Source organism: Myotis nattereri (assembly GCF_964212035.1).
Source record: "Myotis nattereri genome assembly, chromosome: 13".
In the NCBI taxonomy this organism is placed as follows: Eukaryota; Metazoa; Chordata; class Mammalia; order Chiroptera; family Vespertilionidae; genus Myotis; species Myotis nattereri.
Window position 1 is genome coordinate 44,962,356 of NC_138088.1, and position 17,710 is coordinate 44,980,065.

The 17,710-nt window shown below is 37.2% G+C and overlaps 1 protein-coding gene across 5 annotated transcripts in view; it reads right to left on the minus strand.

Annotated features, from left to right (window-relative positions):
- The window catches only part of NT5C2 (5'-nucleotidase, cytosolic II), a 143,857-nt gene that overhangs the window by 51,334 nt on the left and 74,813 nt on the right, over positions 1–17,710 (minus strand). For all 5 annotated transcript variants that reach the window (XM_081104633.1, XM_081104632.1, XM_081104635.1 and 2 more), the window contains exon 2: positions 13,751–13,870. In XM_081104633.1, the coding sequence (XP_080960759.1) occupies positions 13,751–13,870 (120 nt within the window). The remainder of the gene's footprint in view (positions 1–13,750; positions 13,871–17,710) is intronic.

Consider the following 17,710-nt stretch of genomic DNA (forward strand, 5'->3'; position numbering starts at 1 on the left):
CGGAAACAGCATTCAGTTGATCAGCAGCCTAGCCAGGATCTCTAGCCAAGTTCTGGTCAGGATCTCCAGCCAGGTTCTGTGTCCATGTTCTCTTGCTAGGTTCTCTAGCCAGGTTCTGTAGCCATGTTCCCTCGCTAGGTTCTCCAGCCAGGTTCTGTCCAGGTTCTCCAGCCAGGTTCAGTCACCAGGTTCTAGTCAGGTTCTCTTGCCATGTTCTATCCAGGTTCTGTAGCCAGGTTCTGTCTCTAGGTTCTTCAGCCATGTTCTGTCTCTAGGTTCTGTCTCTAGGTTCTGTGGCCAGTTTCTGTCCAGGATCTTTTGCCATGTTCTCTCCAGCGAAGTTCTTCTGTCTCTAGGTTCTGTGTAGGTTCTGTGTGTAGGTTCTGTGTCCTGTTGTCTTGTTACATCTGTATTTATACCAGTTGATTCCAATCCTATCAATCTCTATTCCAAAGGTTAGGGCTTTTCTTATCTCCATTCCAGGGAGTAAAGATTATGTAGCTTAAGCATGATTGTTCGTAGTTAAAGTGATTAATTACCCGCCTGGCACTTAGTTAAGGGGTTTTATTCCCTCCCTAACTTCCGGGGAAAATCCCTACCTGGGGAAACAACCTTTCTCAGAGAGGTGACCTTGATTAAAACATAGTGCCAAGAAGGTGAGCAAACATATTAAGAACAGTATGCCATATATGCCAGGTCCCTTGAAACAGCAAGGATGGACCGGCTCCCGGCATGGTTTGAAGTAAATGTTTATTTTTTTTCAATATGAAATTACTTTGGACTCATTGTTGAAAATCAGTTGTGGGTCTATAAACTCCCTACATGATCTACAAAAGTCTATCCTTATATTAATACCACACTGTCTCAATTACCATAAGTTTACATAAGGCTCAGTATAATTTTTGGTGATTTAACTCTTATAACGATCTTTTCCTATTACTATTAGAAGATTTCATTTATGTCAAATGACAGCTGTACTACATGTCAAAATATCACATATACAAAAATTGTAAAAATAAAAATTCTTTTCATCCCAAAGTACAAAATTTATCCATTTATTTCTAAAGATAGCAAAGGAGAATAAAAGCTAAATGATTTCATATATGTGTTCATGCATTTCAAATACACTTGTTTCATTACCTATTCAGACAACACAGATATTGCCCTAGGGGCCCCTGGAATAAACCTAAAAGAACATGTCAGCCCTGATAATGTCCTTTGGTTTATATAACTAACCAATTCTAACATATGCTTTACCTTAAGGGGAAAACTAGCAGAAATTACTTCCCAAGAATTCTGACTGCACCTAGAAATATGTTTCTTCTTAAATCTATAAACCAGGTTTATAAATAACTATGTGTACAAGACTAACAAATATATCAGCATCTGTGATCATCTTTATCATAAAAATCATTTAACAACTGCAGATTGTAGCCAGTACGGGAAGGTAAGAAAACATATAAACCTAAAAGGCAGTCATGAGTGGTCTAAAAATAATATAATTACATTTGCCATAATTCATTTTCTTTACCCAATAATGAGGTCTAAAAGTAGCAGTAGAGAAGGCCAATTTCATTTTGTTCATAATCGATACGTAATTTGACTTAAAAAATTATAAGCACAGCACTGAAATTGTTTCAAAATTTCTAAAGGAACAAAGAACTAGGAAGAAACTAAGAGTTTCCAAAAAATCAAAATATTATTGTATTCTTGAAGGTCTTTTTGAGAGATCTATGTCCTATTTAATCAAAGGGAATGTCTCTCATAAGCAGCGGTTCTCAACCTGTGGGTCACGACCATCAGAAAACACACATAGCATATCAGATATTTACATTATGATTCATAACAGTAGCAAAATTACAGTTATGAAGTAGCAACGAAAATAATCTTATAGTTGGGGGTGACCACAACATGAGGAACTGTATTAAAGGGTCGCGGCATTAGGAAGGTTGAGAACCACTGCTAAAGTCTAGTATGCTTGAAGGCTAGAAATGAGATAATCAACAGTATGCAGACATTAACCTACGTGTTATCTATTACAGTGACCACAAAAAAGAAAATCAGTAATTCAGACTCAGCAGCAAAAGAGAAATGTTAAAACAATAAAAAACCTAATCAGAACTATTTTACATTGTAAAGAGAAATAGGGGATTCAAAAAAATTATTTTTTGCCAACAATGCCCAGAAGGAAACAAAATCATAGGCTGATTTCACTCAGTCTTTCACACCATTTTTTCAAGGTACAATTTATTTTTAAATGCCTTTGAATTTTTAAACTTCACTCATTTCTTTGCAAAACTCTTTGGTAAGACACTGATTGCTTCTAATACTCATAAATACTTTCTATCAAAAACCAAAATAAGTTTACCACACAGTAAATAGGGCGTTTAAACTCACTAAATTCCTATTAAGATTATCCATCCTCAGTGCTGTTTTTCAAAATAGCAATAGTACCTTTACAGTATATTACATGTGAAACACTAACAATGTAAGTTTTCAGCTGAATTTCTTTCAATCTCTACTTCCACTCTAACTGGTAAGCACTGCTTATTAATCTTCCAATTCACTCAGATGACTAGAACACCTCTTTGCTGAGAAAAATAAGGAAAAAAGAAAAATAAACTCACTTACCCTTCCTTAGACATTCTCAAAGATCTACTTCCTGTGGATGAGAATACAGGATCAACAAACAAGCTTCACTGATCTCTTAAGAACTGTAGCTCATTTGTTAAAGCACAGAGAACTCAGGCCCTGAGAGGCCCAACAAATTCGGGCACAATGCCGAACCCCAGCCAGGCAATATCTCAGTGACCAATACCCTCCGCTTTAAATATTTGAAAATCTAAGAATAATAGGGAAAAAATGGAGAGCAGGAAAAATAACTAAAGGTCAGAACTGTTTAAGACCAACCAGTTTAAGGAGAAATCCAAATGGCAAGTTCCGGTAAGAGACAGGAATCGTTACTGGCAAACACACAGAAAAAGCAAATTTACCCCTAATGAGGTCTGCCAACAGTACACAAACAATGTGAGTTTCACAGAATGCAGTGGCCCTAGTCAGTCCAAGTAATTTTCAGTTTATTCTGAGGGGGGGAAACCAACAGGATACATGTTTTAATTATCAGTTATTTCCTCCCTTCGAAAATGAACAATTGAACCACACGAGAAAAAAGTATGTGCAGATCATATTATAGGAGGAACCTAAAGTATTTCCACACTGAAGTGTTTTTTTCTGATCATTAACTGCCTTTAAGGAAAACATCTGTTACTCAATCGCCTGAAAATTTCAGCTCACGTGAAAAGAAATTTACAGATCTTTGGCATATGGGGGATAAATCCAGAACATTTTAAAGGTTAATTCCAAATCTCAGAGCAAATTGAGATTTGAAAGAAAAATATCTGCAACATTCCTGCCTCCTGATCGATATAATGCATAGGGATTATGCAATAGGGGAGGAAGGAAATAAACAAGTGTGCTAAAGTCTAAGAACACAGAGATGGCAAATAAATCCTCCTAGTGGTGATTCAAATTAAAAATAAAATTTACCTATCTTCAAAAAATACTACTTAAATTTTAAAAACTTTATCTCTTTAAATATTACCTAAATATCTTACCATAAGGTTTCTATTATTAAAATGTTTAGTTTTTTTCAGTTTATTTAGAAAAGCAGTATGGTATAATGGAAAGAGAATGAGCACTGAACAACTACAGTTAAATCCCAGCTCCTCTACTTTCTGGCCTTGGGACCTTTAAACTTAGCCTGCGATTTTTTAAATATATAGAACATAGATAAGGTTTAGTGGAGTTGTTGTCTGTCATAAGTACATTAAACTCTCAATTCTGCAGACCTTGATTTAATGGATGTTGGATTTAACTGACAAAATTTCCAGTCCATATGTCATATGGTTAATTTTAAAATGCTTTTAACCAAGATTTGTCTATAATTAAATTAATGTTATATTTTTTGTTATTGATTCGCTGTTATTTTTAACACATTTTAGCAAATAGGCCATATGTTCGGGGGGGGGGGGGGACACTGTAGCAATGTTGCTGACAAAAATAAATACTACAGCTTACATATTTAAATCCAAGAGCCACCACTTATAAACAATGTTTGGGGAATGATTAACACGTGATCACATCGCATTTCAGGTGGTAATTGCTTCTGTCTTGTGGAATGACTTTCTGCAGCATTTTATTTTATTTTTTCCATCATCTTTTATCCCCTTTGGCCCTCTTCCACTTCCACTCATTGCTGAGTCAAATGGTAAGTGTCTCTAACATTGTAAGAAACTACCAAACTGTTTTGCAGAGTGACTATATACTATTTTGACTTTTACCAGCAATGTATGAGTTTCAGTTGCTCCACATCCTTGGCAACACTTGGTATTGTATTTTTTATTATAGCCACTGTAATAGGCATATACATTGTAGTTCTAATTAGTATTTCCTAATGGCTAATGATGTTAAACATGTGCCTTCATGCTATACATACATCCTCTGTAGTGACATGTCAGTCTTTTGCCCATTTCTTCACTGAGTTATTTTCATATTGTTAAATTTTAAAAGTTCTTTATAAATACTGAATACAAGTCCTTCATCAGATATGGGGTTTACAAGTATTTTCTCAGTCTATAATAGCTTTATAATTAATAGCTAAAAAGCCCAAAGGTCCATCAACTGAAAAACAATAAACTGTGGTATACTAATACAATGGAATACCACACAGTAATAAAAAAGAACAAATTACGGGTACACACAAAACATGGATGAACCTATTTCTCAGGCATTACAGTGAATAAAAGAAGCCATGCACAAAAGAGTCCCTGAAGGTGAAATAGGCTATCCAAATATGAAGAACATTTCCTCAACCTGAATTTATTATAGGATTTCATTAAATCAAAGATCTATTATCTTTTATTCTTTCTCTTTCTTGCTGCCACCACCACTTTTCATTTTACTTCTAGGTACAGTGTTCTTGGAAGAAGCACAGAAGAAATCATGACAAATTAAAAATGTTTTAGGAACAATGAAGTTTAGAGAATTTTGTATTCTATAAAGTAATACCACCGCAACTCCTAACCCCTAGCAGTTACTATTCTGTTCTCAATCTTCTTAATTTTATCATTTCAAGAATGTCATAAACATGAAATCATACAGTGTATAACCTTTTGAGACTGGCTTTATTAATTCAGCATAATTTTCTTGAGATACATCAAAGCTGTCTGTATTTATAGTTCATTCTTTTTTATTACTAAATAGTATTCCATAAATGCAATTTTTGTATGAAATAATCTAAAAATATCTTACTGGTCCTTGAATCCTATCTGTCTCTTCCTAGAACAGTAATTTTCAACCCATGTGCCGCAAGAATTTTTAAAACACACAATACTTGACTATTTAGTCAGGGGCACTGACCTCTTTTCCCTTAGATTGTTAAATTAAAAAAAAGACACACCCATCATCAAAATTATACCTTTTTTATTTTTGTCAGATCAGCAAAAAACATAGCATCTTTTTTGGTGTGCCGCAGAATGTTAGTAATTAATTTATGTGTGCCATGAGATAAAAAAAGGTTGAAAATCGCTGCCCTAGAAATGTGAAACACTAATCAATGCATAAGGTTGCTATACTAACAAAAAAAAATTTAACACAGTTCTGATACTCTACCTCATTCTTATTCTGACAAGATATACGCTATTTGTACATTAAGAAACAGCTCCTTGCTAATCCTGAGAACCTGTATTTCCCGTGTGATTTTCCAATTTATAAAATGGCTACTGAAATTTTAACAACTTACCCATTTGAATATTTGAACCTATACTAAAATGGCAGGTTAATTAAGCTTGATCTATAACACAATAAGCTGAATGACATGCATGTGATATTGGTAAGCAGTTAAGAGATAAATACAATTTATCAAACTGGCAGTCCCTGTCTGCATAAAACCTAATCCCGGCTTTCAATTTGAAGTGAAAAAAATCATCGACATTTCTAATTCTACAGTGTGTCAAGCTACAGGTTCTACAAAATAATTTTTATGCAACTACACAAATTCCTTTTTATTCTTGAAACATATATAATAAACTCATTTATTATTGGAGAAGAAACTATTATTCAACAGGTTTAAATAAAGACTGGTATGGCTTTGGAGGTCTAAATTTCAGTTTAAAAATAATTTCAGATAAATATACAAAGAACTTTAAATATAAAGATATTGCAATTCCTTTTAAAATAAGGCAAAAGACTAGCAAACCAAACTCTCACAAGCCAAAATACTATCAAATTTCAGTTCAAGATAATAAAAACCACTGCTGAATTCATTCGCTGTTTTCACACAGAGCCAACTCAGAGAAATTCTTCTGTACTGTAATCATCCAAACTTTAAAAGAGCAAAACCAAATACCTGACTTCAGCATCCTGGGCACAGTCAATGTGGAAAGCAGATGAAAAATGTAATTGCTCCATTCCTGGATTTGGTAAATACAAATTCTGATCTGTAGTGCTCACTATAAGAATCTGTGTGTTAAACAAGGAACTGTTTGTTTGTTTTTTAATCAAATCTTTATTGTTCAGATTATTACATTTGTTCCTCTTTTTTCCCCCCCATAACTCCCCTCCTCCCAGTTCCCGCCCCACCCTCCGCCCTCACTCCCCACCCATTGTCCTCATCCATAGGTGCACGATTTTTGTCCAGTCTCTTCCCGCATCTCCCACACCCCTTTCCCCCCCAAGAATAGTCAGTCCATTCCCTTTCTATGTCCCTGATTCTATTATAATCACCAGTTCATTCTGTTCATCAGATTATTTATTCACTTGATTCTTAGATTCACTTGTTGATAGATGCATATTTGTTGTTCATAATTTGTATCTTTACCTTTTTCTTCCTCTTCCTCTTCTTAAAGGATACCTTTCAGCATTTCATATAATCCTGGTTTGGTGGTGATGAACTCCTTTAGCTTTTCCTTATCTGTGAAGCTCTTTATCTGACCTTCAATTCTGAATGATAGCTTTGCTGGATAAAGTAATCTTGGTTGTAGGTTCTTGGTATTCATCACTTTGATTATTTCTTGCCACTCCCTTCTGGCCTGCAAAGTTTCTGTTGAGAAATCAGCTGACAGTCGTATGGGTATTCCCTTGTAGGTAACTGAGTTTCTTTCTCTTGCTGTTTTTAAGATTCTCTCTTTATCTTTTGCTCTTGGCATTTTAATTATGATGTGTCTTGGTGTGGTCCTCTTTGGATTCCTTTTGTTTGGGGTTCTCCGCGCTTCTTGGACCTGTAAGTCCATTTCTTTCACCAGTTAGGGGAAGTTTTCTGTCATTATTTCTTCAAATAGGTTTTCAATATCTTGCTCTCTCTCATCTTCTGGCACCCCTATAATTCTGATGTTGGTACGCTTGAAGCTGTCCCAGAGGCTCCTTACACTATCCTCGCATTTTTGGATTCTTTTTTCATTTTGCTTTTCCAGTTGGGTGTTTTTTGCTTCCTCGCATTTCAAATCATTGACTTGATTCTTGCGCTCCTCTGGTCTGCTGTCGGGAGTCTGTATAATATTCGTTATTTCAGTCCATGTATGCTTAATTTCTAGTTGGTTCCCCAATATAACATCGAGGGTCTCATTAGTTTTCTTGTAGATCTCATTAAGTTTATCGGCGGCTTCTAAACAGTTCTTGAGAGACCTTAAAAGTGTGGTTCTGAACTCTATATCTTCCATTGACAATTTTGTCCTGTTTCTTTGTCTCCGCATTTTGTTATCCTTCCTTGGTGCACCCCCTAGTGGTCTTTGTGCACAGTCTTATAGTTAAACCTTGATTGTTGTAGCTAATACCAGGGAGGGTCTGACCTCCAGGCCAAGTGGCTATGAGAATCAGCTGTGTCTGCAGTGAGAGAACTTCTGTCCTCTAGGGAGGTGCTAATCTGGCGTTTGCCTGAGGCTATCCGGCAAATGCCTCTGTGCAGGGCTTGGACGGGGCGGGTCGCACAGGATCAACAGGGTGGGCCGGAGAGAGTAGTTATGGCTCTCAGTCCTGTCCCCAGGGGCTCTGCCTCTCTGAGTCCCAGCACCCGCTGCAAAGCTCGGAGAGAAAGCTGCACTCGCTCTGACCGAAGCCAGACAGTCCTGCTTCTCCCGTTTGAGTATCTGGAGCTCAGAGTCTGTGACTCCCTCCCAATCGAAAACACCAACCCCGCCCTCTGCACCTCAGAATTTGACTTCAGCACTGCGCCGCCTCTGAGTGTCCGTATGCGTTTCTCTTTCCTCCTAGTTGTAGGACTTCCACTCAGCCAGCGTTCCAGTGGTTCTGGGTGATGTCCGTTCCATCTTTTAGTTTCACTTTTGAAGTAGTTGTTCAAAGCAGCAAACTCCGGCGTTAACCTATGCCGCCATCTTGGTTCTCTTCCGGAAATAATCAAGGAACTGTTTTAAGAGGTACTTATCTAACCTACCCCCTTCAAGCCACTATAACATCTGAGCAGTTCAGCCTATCTTCTGACCATAGAGCAAAACATATGTCAATGAAGGGTTTGGCCTGATGATTATCTTCGGCCTAGAAGACTCAACAATTATAATAAGGAAATGGAAGAAGAGTCATATATTCTGAAGAATTGTGGGGAGCCTCTATAGGGTTAAGCCTCGGACTGACCTGTTGGCAAAGTCACAAACAAGTCCCAGCTTAGAGGACACAGTCCTCTTAAGCATAATTAGGCTTGACCTTATAACGCTCCCTAGATCTTACCTGGGAAGCTAATGGGCTGAGGGAAGTGCAACAAGAACAAAAACAAGTGAAACTCACAAGAACAGTGTAACTTTGGTAACCACTACCTTGTTTACCTCTGACTATAAAAATAAAGGCTCAGCTTGCCTTGGGATCATTCTCTGTGGCCTCAGCCAGGCACAGGAAGATCCACGGAGACTAGAGAGTTCTGAATGTTGTCTCTGTGTAAAACATTCTTCGCCAACTCCGTCCACACCTTTGGGAACCCCTGGACCGCTGGGGCTGGACCCCGGCAAAGAATAATTTCTTAATCATGACATATGACCGTCATTTCCATACTGAAATTTTTAGAAGACTAATATTAAGCAGGAAAAAAGCTGGAAGTTAGATATTCATTTATTTAACTAAAAGTATTCAGCTTCGCCAGGCCCCAGTGCCTCAGTGGTGGAGTGTTGACCATGCCTGGGTTGCAGGCTCAATCCTCAGTAGGGAGCATGCAGGAGGCAGCCGATCAATGATTCTCTCTCATCACTGATGTTTCTCTCTCTCCCTCGCCTTCTCCCTTCCCCTCCGAAATCAATAAAAATATTTAAAAAATAATAAATAAAAATATTCAGCTTCTAAAAGTGAATTCTAGATATCACATACAATGTACAGTTTATGACAAATGATCAGAATGGTCTGCCTAATTTAGCCAATGATAAATAATAACCATCTCCAATAAATGTCTTTAATAAAATGTCCTGGAAACAGAGTAAGTACAAATTGACTTAACTAGAAAACTAAAATAAATGTCTTCTAAATGGTTTCTATTTAAAATTTTTAATTAATAAAAGCAAATACTTTGAGTTCAAAATCCCAATTTTTTATATTAAAAGGAAATTTTGCAATATGCTGCAATAAGTGAAATTAGCCAGTCACAAAGACAAATACTCTATGATTCCACTTATATGAGGTACTTAGAATAGTCAAAATCATAAAGACAAAGTATAATGGTGGATGTTTACCAGGGGCTAGATGAAGGGGAGAATGGGGAGTAATTGTTTAGAGGCCCAGTGCACAAATTTGTGCACTGGGTGGGGGTGGGGGGTGGGGGTCTGCCCCCTGGTAGTCAGTGCTCATCATAGCGATGGGTCGTTCTGCTGTTCGGTCAATTTGCATATTAGCCCTTTATTATATGGGATAGGTATAGAGTTCCAATTTTAAAAATGAAAACAGTTACAGAGATGGATGGTGGTGACAACTGCCCAATGTGAATGTATTTAATACCAGGGAACACTTAAAAACAGTGAAAATGATAAACTTTATGTTGTGTATACTTTACTACAATAAAAAAAGAAAAATGTTTTAAATGATCTAAATATTCAAACCCATGAAGATGCTTTTTCTATTTCTATTATTTAAAATTGCATTCAACTACATGAAGAATGTTGGGGGTTAAGCCTGTCTAAAATCTTCCAGGAAATATCATTCCAAATGAGTCAGAAGTACACTCAGCTCTATGACATCAAACACAATTAGGACACTTGATGTTTACCAGATGATCTCTCTTCATTGCATAATCCTAACCCTTGTTTCCATTGAACAGAAAGTATAAAACACATCTCTCCATAAAAATCTCTCCCAAAGGCAAGTTATGTTTTATTTATATAGATACACATCAACTCTGACTTTAATTCCCATGCATATCTAAAAACATGTCTCACACATTGTAGAGAATCATTAGTATCACTTTGAGTCTTTACCTTGATGGGAACCTGAAATGTTTCTACTTATTCAGGTTTAAGGAATAACAGCAGCCTAACATCTAGAAATGCTACACAGTCAGCAAATGTTTCTGCTTAATAGATCAATTTGTTACGAAATACCTTGTTTCCTATGAATAAACAAACATCAGAGAATTGTCATGAGGGCTGAAATCATGACCTGCTGGGAGTTTGTTCAGTAAATGCTCAGCCCGTTTGTTTCACTTATAGATCAGTTGATTAAAGACTCTAACATGCAATTGTGGATCATGAGATCCCAAGTAAGCAATTAGTAATTTGCAACAAACATTATTGAGCATAAAGTTTTTAATACCATCTGTGTACAGATGACAAAACCAAATTGGCCTCCCTGAGATCACATTATCACAAAACCGGATCCCTACACTTCTGACTCTAACTCCAACTGTTTTTTATTTTTCACTGCTTATAATTAATATCAGAGACAGTGTCATAACCTTGTATCTTATCATCGTCACTAATGTTCCTATGTCCAATGTATCAAACATACTCTGTATCTCTCATCAGACATTTACATTTTTAAAGTAGATAAAATCTATTGTGTGCATTTCCTGTAGATCTTGATTATTAACATTATGTAAACTTTTTGGTTCCTAACGCATACCACTAGTATAAATATGGCTTATTTTTCTTTCTCTGGTAGATTTACACCACTAAATGATCAAAACAGAACACTGGCGGCATAAAACAAAGTAAATGGGCATACTGCCTACAGTGGGATGGACTGGAGCTTCTACCTTGTTAAGACAGAGATTTGTTGTCAGCTCACATTCTTGAGCTCTAGGAGTATGTGAAATATAAATATTTGTTGGATGAAGATGATGCAAAAAAATGGCTTCCACTGCATGAAGCTATATTGTTCAACTCATTCAATAAATATTTAAAATTGTTTTGAATGGTGAGAAAATAGAAAACCTCTCTGACTAAACCAAACCAAGAATGTAGAAGTTATGAGCATTCCCAATGAACATAAACACAAAAAGCAGAAAAGATTACTTGGAATTTGAAAAAGGCAGTATGTTTTAAACTGAGTACAAAAATTAGAACATTTTGGGGAAGTCCAAAGTTCACCGTTTGCATTCTTCCAGGAATGTAACACAGGTTGGGAAGAAGGTTATCACGAAAAGTGATCAAAGTTTGTTTATATCATGAATTAATTGATTTGAATACAAAACTTTGTTTTTTAAAGTTGTAGTTTTCAAATGATTATTATACAATTAAAGTAATACTTACAATATTTGTCTTTATATTACATTTTTATAATGTAAACATTAATATTATCCTATATAATAAAAGGGTAATATGCAAATTGACCCTAACAGCAAACGACTGGGAATGACTGGTCACTATGACACACACTGACCACCAGGGGGCAGACACTCAATGCAGGAACTGCCCCCTGGTGGTCAGTGTGCTTCCATAGGGGGAGCTCTGCTCAGCCACAAGCCAGGCTGCCAGCTGCCAGCACAGCGGTGGTGGCAGGAGCCTCTTCCGCCTCTTCAGCAGCGCTAAGGATGTCCGAATGCAGCTTAGGCCTGCTCCCTGCTGGCAAGTGGACATCCCCCGAGGGCTCCCAGGCTGCCAGAGGGATGTCTGACTGCCAGCATAGGCCCATTCCCCTGGGGAGTGGGCTTAAGCCAGCAGGTGGACATCCCCCGAGGGGTCCTAGATTGCAAGAGGGCACAGGCCGGGCTGAGGGACCCCCCCGAAGTGCACAAATTTTTGTGCACTGGGCCTCTAGTGGTAAATAAAATTTATAAAAAGCTACACAGTGAGTGACCTACCATCAGACAAATGTCACCAGTCTACTTTAAAAACCAACTAGTGATACAATAATTAACTTTCAAATCATTCAATATCAAATAACTATTGTGTTCAAAATATTAATTCTTGCTCTCGCCACATGGATCAGTGGTTGAGCATCAACCTATGAATCAGGAGGTCACGGTTCAATTCCCAGTCAGGGCACATTCCAGGTTGTGGGCTTGATCAATGATTCTCTCTCATCATTCATTTTTCTCTCTCTTTCTCTCTCTTTCTCTCTGTCTCTCTCTCTCTCTCCCCCCCCTTCCTCTGAAATCAATAATAATATATACTACATATACATATATATATATATTTTCTTCTGAAATAACAAAATGTTACCTAATTCTGACCAAGTTTGTACACAGAGAAGAATGGAATCAGAGTTCTTTTTTGGGTTCAGGATTATTTTAAATTACCTGTATAAACTATTTTAGACATGTTTCCAGCAAGATTTTAAAAGTAATATTTCCTCTAGCCCCAAAACAGATTAAGTAATTATGAACTGTAGACTTTCTAAAGTTCCCATACAACTTTTTAGCAATACTTTTTAGCACCAGGCATTTCTACTTATCCCTGGTTTTCCTTAAAATGGAAGTAGAGATAGTTCTAGAAGGGCCCAGATCTTTCTAACTTACAAATTCACTGAAAGCATAAACTTCTAATTTTTGTCTAAAAACAAATGATTCCTAAATGTAGTGTCTGCTTCCAAGTATCTTAGTTACATAAGCTTTAGGTCATGGGTGGGCCATATGGATATTTATAACATCATTCAAGGGCCATACAAAATTATGAACTTAAAGATTAGCTTGCTATATTTGGTCAAACATTTTATTAACTGACCCCTGATGCCTTGGCAGGGACAGATCAAATGATTTTTTGCGGGCCTTATATGACCTGTGGGCCAGATGTTCCCCACCCCTGATTTTAACAGAAGCAGCCATTCAAATAAGTGTATTAAAAGTGGCAAATAAACTGAAAATGCATTTTAAACATTTAAAGGAAAAAGAATTTGGAGAAAATTTTGTATTTAAATCAATATAAGAAACATTGTTAATACCCAGATTATCCACATTCATATAACACACAGTAGTCAGTAGACAATTTTAAAAATCTATTTAAAAATTATAACCAGTTTGTGGTAAATGTCTATTAAGAATGTCATTCTCATTAAGGTGCAATTTTCTAGCAGCTGAAGACTGCTATTAAGAACTTTTATTTTTTAGTAATAAGTAGCAGTGAGAAATTTAAAAAGGCAGCAGTAGCAGTATGGTGTACTACTGATTAAAAGTCTAGACTTTGGACTAGACTTGAGCCATAAGTTCGCTATATAATCTAGGATAAATTACCTAACTTCTCTGAACATTTATTTCATTATCTGTAAAATAAAGATAATATGTGTACACTTTACAAAGCTGTTTTGAGGATTAAATAGACAAAATACTTACCGATGATAGGCTTCTCGCCGATACTTTTTCAGGGCATGTTTATCCATGTTAGCAGGCAGATCTGCTGCATTCTGTAACCGATCACTCCAGGAGGTTGTCATTTTAATTGTACGCTGAATTCTAGAAAAGAAAATCAGTATTGTAACTTAGAAGCTTAATAATGATACCTGATTTTTAAAAATACATTTTTTTAAATTTATTTTTTGTTAATCCTCACTTGGGGATATTTTTTCCATTGATTTTTAGAGTGGAGGGGAGATGGGAGAGAGAGAGAGAGAGAGAGAGAGAGAGAGAGATTGATTGATTGATCGGCTGCCTCCCTGCACACACACACCCTACCGGGGATCAAACTAGCAACCTGGGCATGTAGCCTGACTGGGAATAGAACCGGTGACCTCTTAGTGCATACTAGGACAACACCCAACCAACTGAGCCACACCGGACCGGCTGACATCTGATTTCTTAAAAATCAGAAAAACTTTATTTTACAACTGCCTGATATAATTATCTGCTGCAATGTATTGAATATAGTAAATATACTAAAAAATATACTGACACTTCTAAAGCACACAAATTAAGGAAAATGTTTCATATGATGATTTCTATCCAGAAAGATCATATACATCACTTCAAAATAATAAAGCATAACTAACTTTAATCCTAAATTCTAGAAAAGGGACCGAGATGACAGATTTATGAAAATATATAACTTTTAGTTAATGTTTCAAAATGTGCAAAGTAAACAATTTCTAAATCAATAAACTAAGCTCAATCAAAAGTGGTTCAAAAATAAGTAATGAATATTTGATTTCTAATTTTATCATACATTTACATTTTTATATAAAATTTATTTTTCAGCACAGCTGGCATGGCTCAGTGGTTGAGCATCGACCTATGGATCAGGAGGTTATGGTTCCATTCCTAATGGGGCATATCCCCAGGTTGCAGGCTTGATCCCCAGTAGAGGGTGTACAGGAGACAGCCGATCAATGATTCTCTCTCATCATTGATGTTTCTATCTCTTTCTCTTCCTTCCTTCCTCTCTGAAATCAATAAAAATATATTTTAAAAAATAATAACAAAACAAGGTGAACAACTGTCTACTTTAAATACCTTAAAACTAGACAGTTATAGGTTTCATTTATATTTTTAAGATTTTCATATGTAAATAGTTTTAAATAAGGATGAAAAATATCCTCTTTAAGATAAGGAATTTAAGCCGAAACCGGTTTGGCTCAGTGGATAGAGCGTCAGCCTGCGGACTGAAGGGTCCCAGGTTCGATTCCGGTCAAGGGCATGTACCTGGGTTGCGGGGATATCTCCAGTAGGAGATGTGCAGGAGGCAGCTGATCGATGTTTCTCTCTCATCGATGTTTCTAACTCTCTATCTCTCTCCCTTCCTCTCTGTAAAAAATCAATAAAATATATTTAAAAAAAAAAAAGATAAGGAATTTAATAACATTTTATTAAAATACCAATCTTTGACAAAACAGGCTCATAGAAACAGAGTTGCCAGATAGAAGGAGGGTTGGGGAGGCTGGGTGAAAACAGTGAAGGGATTAAGTACAAAATGGCAGTTACAAAATAGTCATGGGTACGTAAGGTACAACATAAGGAATACAGTCAATAACATTGTAATAACTATGTATGGTACCAGGTGAGTACTAGGCTTGAGGGGATCACTTTATAAGTTATATAAATGTTTAACCACTATGCAATATACCTAAAACTAATAGAGTATTGAATGTCAAGTGTAATTGAAAAATTAAAAACCTGTTTTAAAGAAGCAAATATTCAAGAAAAATTAAATAAAACTGAATTTCCAGCTTAAAAAAGGCTGAAGAGAAAAGAAAAAAGCAGATTTCTCATCTGAAACAGTATAACTAGAGGAAAGTAGAGAAACATCCTTAAAATACTAAAAGAAAAAAGTGTCAACCTAGAATTCTTTACCTGGCAAAAATACCATTCAGGAATAAAAATGCAATAAAAAATTTTTCAGACATACAAAAGCTGAAAGAATTCATCACCAGCAGACTAAAAAAAAATTTTAAAGGAAGTCTTTCAGGTAAGAGGAAAATAATACAAAAAGGAAATCAACTACACAAAGGAATGGATAAATATTTTAAAATTTTTTCCTACTAGTAAATCTTTTTAAAAAGTAATTGTTTGAAGCAAAAGTAATAACCATGTACTGTGAGGTGTATAACACATGTGTAAGTCAAATATATGACAGCAATAGCCCAAAAGTGGGTAGGGGCAAAATAGAAACACAGTATTATAAGATTCTTACAGAATATATCTATCTATATATATATATATATAAAGAGCCAGGGGCCATCACATCCGAAACAACCACACAGACGACCGAACAGGCTGTGTGGGGTGACCAGGTCGGCAGGGGGGTGAGAGAGGGCTGACTAAACAGCAGACTGTGTGGGGCAACCAGGCCAGCAGGGGGGACAGTGAGGGGCGACCAGGCTGGCAAGAGGCCAAGTTGGGGGCAACCAGGCAGGCAGGGCGGGCAGTAAGGAACCACCATGCTGGCAGGGGGGCGGGGAGGGGAAGTTAGGGGTGACCAGGCCGGTGGGGGATGGAGGGGGCAGTTGGGGGCAATCAGGTTGGCAGGCAGAGGCGGTTAGGGGTGATCAGGCTGGCAGGGGGGCCAGTTAGGGGCGATCAGGCAGGTAGGCAGGTGAGCAATTAGGAGCCAGTGGTCCTGGATTGTAAGAGGGATATCCGACTGCCGGTTTAGGCCCAATCCCCAGAATTGGGCCTAAACCGGCAGTCAGACATCCCCCAAGGGGTCCCAGATTGGAGGGTGCAGGCTGGGCTAAGAGGACCCCCACCCCCCCCCCACCCCCTGTGCACGAATTTCATGCACTGGGCCTCTAGTGAAATCATATAATATCACTTGAAAACAGACTGTGACAAGGTAAAGATGCATACCATACACCCTAAAACAATCACCAAAATCACACCAAAACGTTATAGCTAGAAAAAGATTATAATCTGGAAACAAAATAATCAACCCAAAATAAGAGATAAAGAGAGAAAAGGAAAACAAAGAACAAATAGGACAACTGGAAAAAGAGCAAGGTGATAGAATTTTACTCAACCATATTTTTAAAAATCACATTAAATTTACAATATCTACACACCCCAATCAAAAAGAAGCTGGAATGGTTATATTACTATTAAACAAAGTATACTTCAGATCAAAGAATATTACCAGGAATAAGGAGGCCCGTTTCTTAATGTTAGCAGGTCAACTTATCAACAGCACATAATAATCATAAATGCTTATGTACATCTAATAACATGAGCTTTAAAATACATGAAGCAGCCCTAGCCAGCTTGGCTCAGTGGACAGAGTGTCAGCCTGCAGACTGAAGGGTCCCAGGTTTGATTCCGGCCAAGGGCACATGCTTGGGTTGCAGGCTCGATCCCCAGTAGGGGGTGTGCAGGAGGCAGCCAATCAATGATTCATTGGTGTTTCTATCTCTCTCTCCCTCTCCCTTCCTCTCTGAAATCTATAAAGAAATATATTTTTTAAAAAAATACACGAAGCAAAAACAGATAAAACTGTGAGGAAAAAATAACAAATCCACAATTATAATTGGAGATTTAAATAACCTCTCAATAACTAACGGAACAAGTAGAGAGAATATCAGTTAAGGATAGGAAAGAGCCCTAGCTGGTTTGGCTCAGTGGATAGAGCATCACCGCGTGGACTGAAGCATCCTGGGTTCGATTGCAGTCAAGGGCATGTACCCGAGTTGCAGGCTTGATCCCGGCCATGGTAACAGTGTGTGTGGTAACGGTGTGTGTGGGAAGCAACCAATCAATGTATCTCTCTCACATTGATGTTTCTCTTTCTCTGTCTCTCCTCCTCCCCTTTACTCTAAAAATCAATGGAAAAATATCCTCAGGAGAGGGTTAAGAAAAAAAAAAAAGGATAGA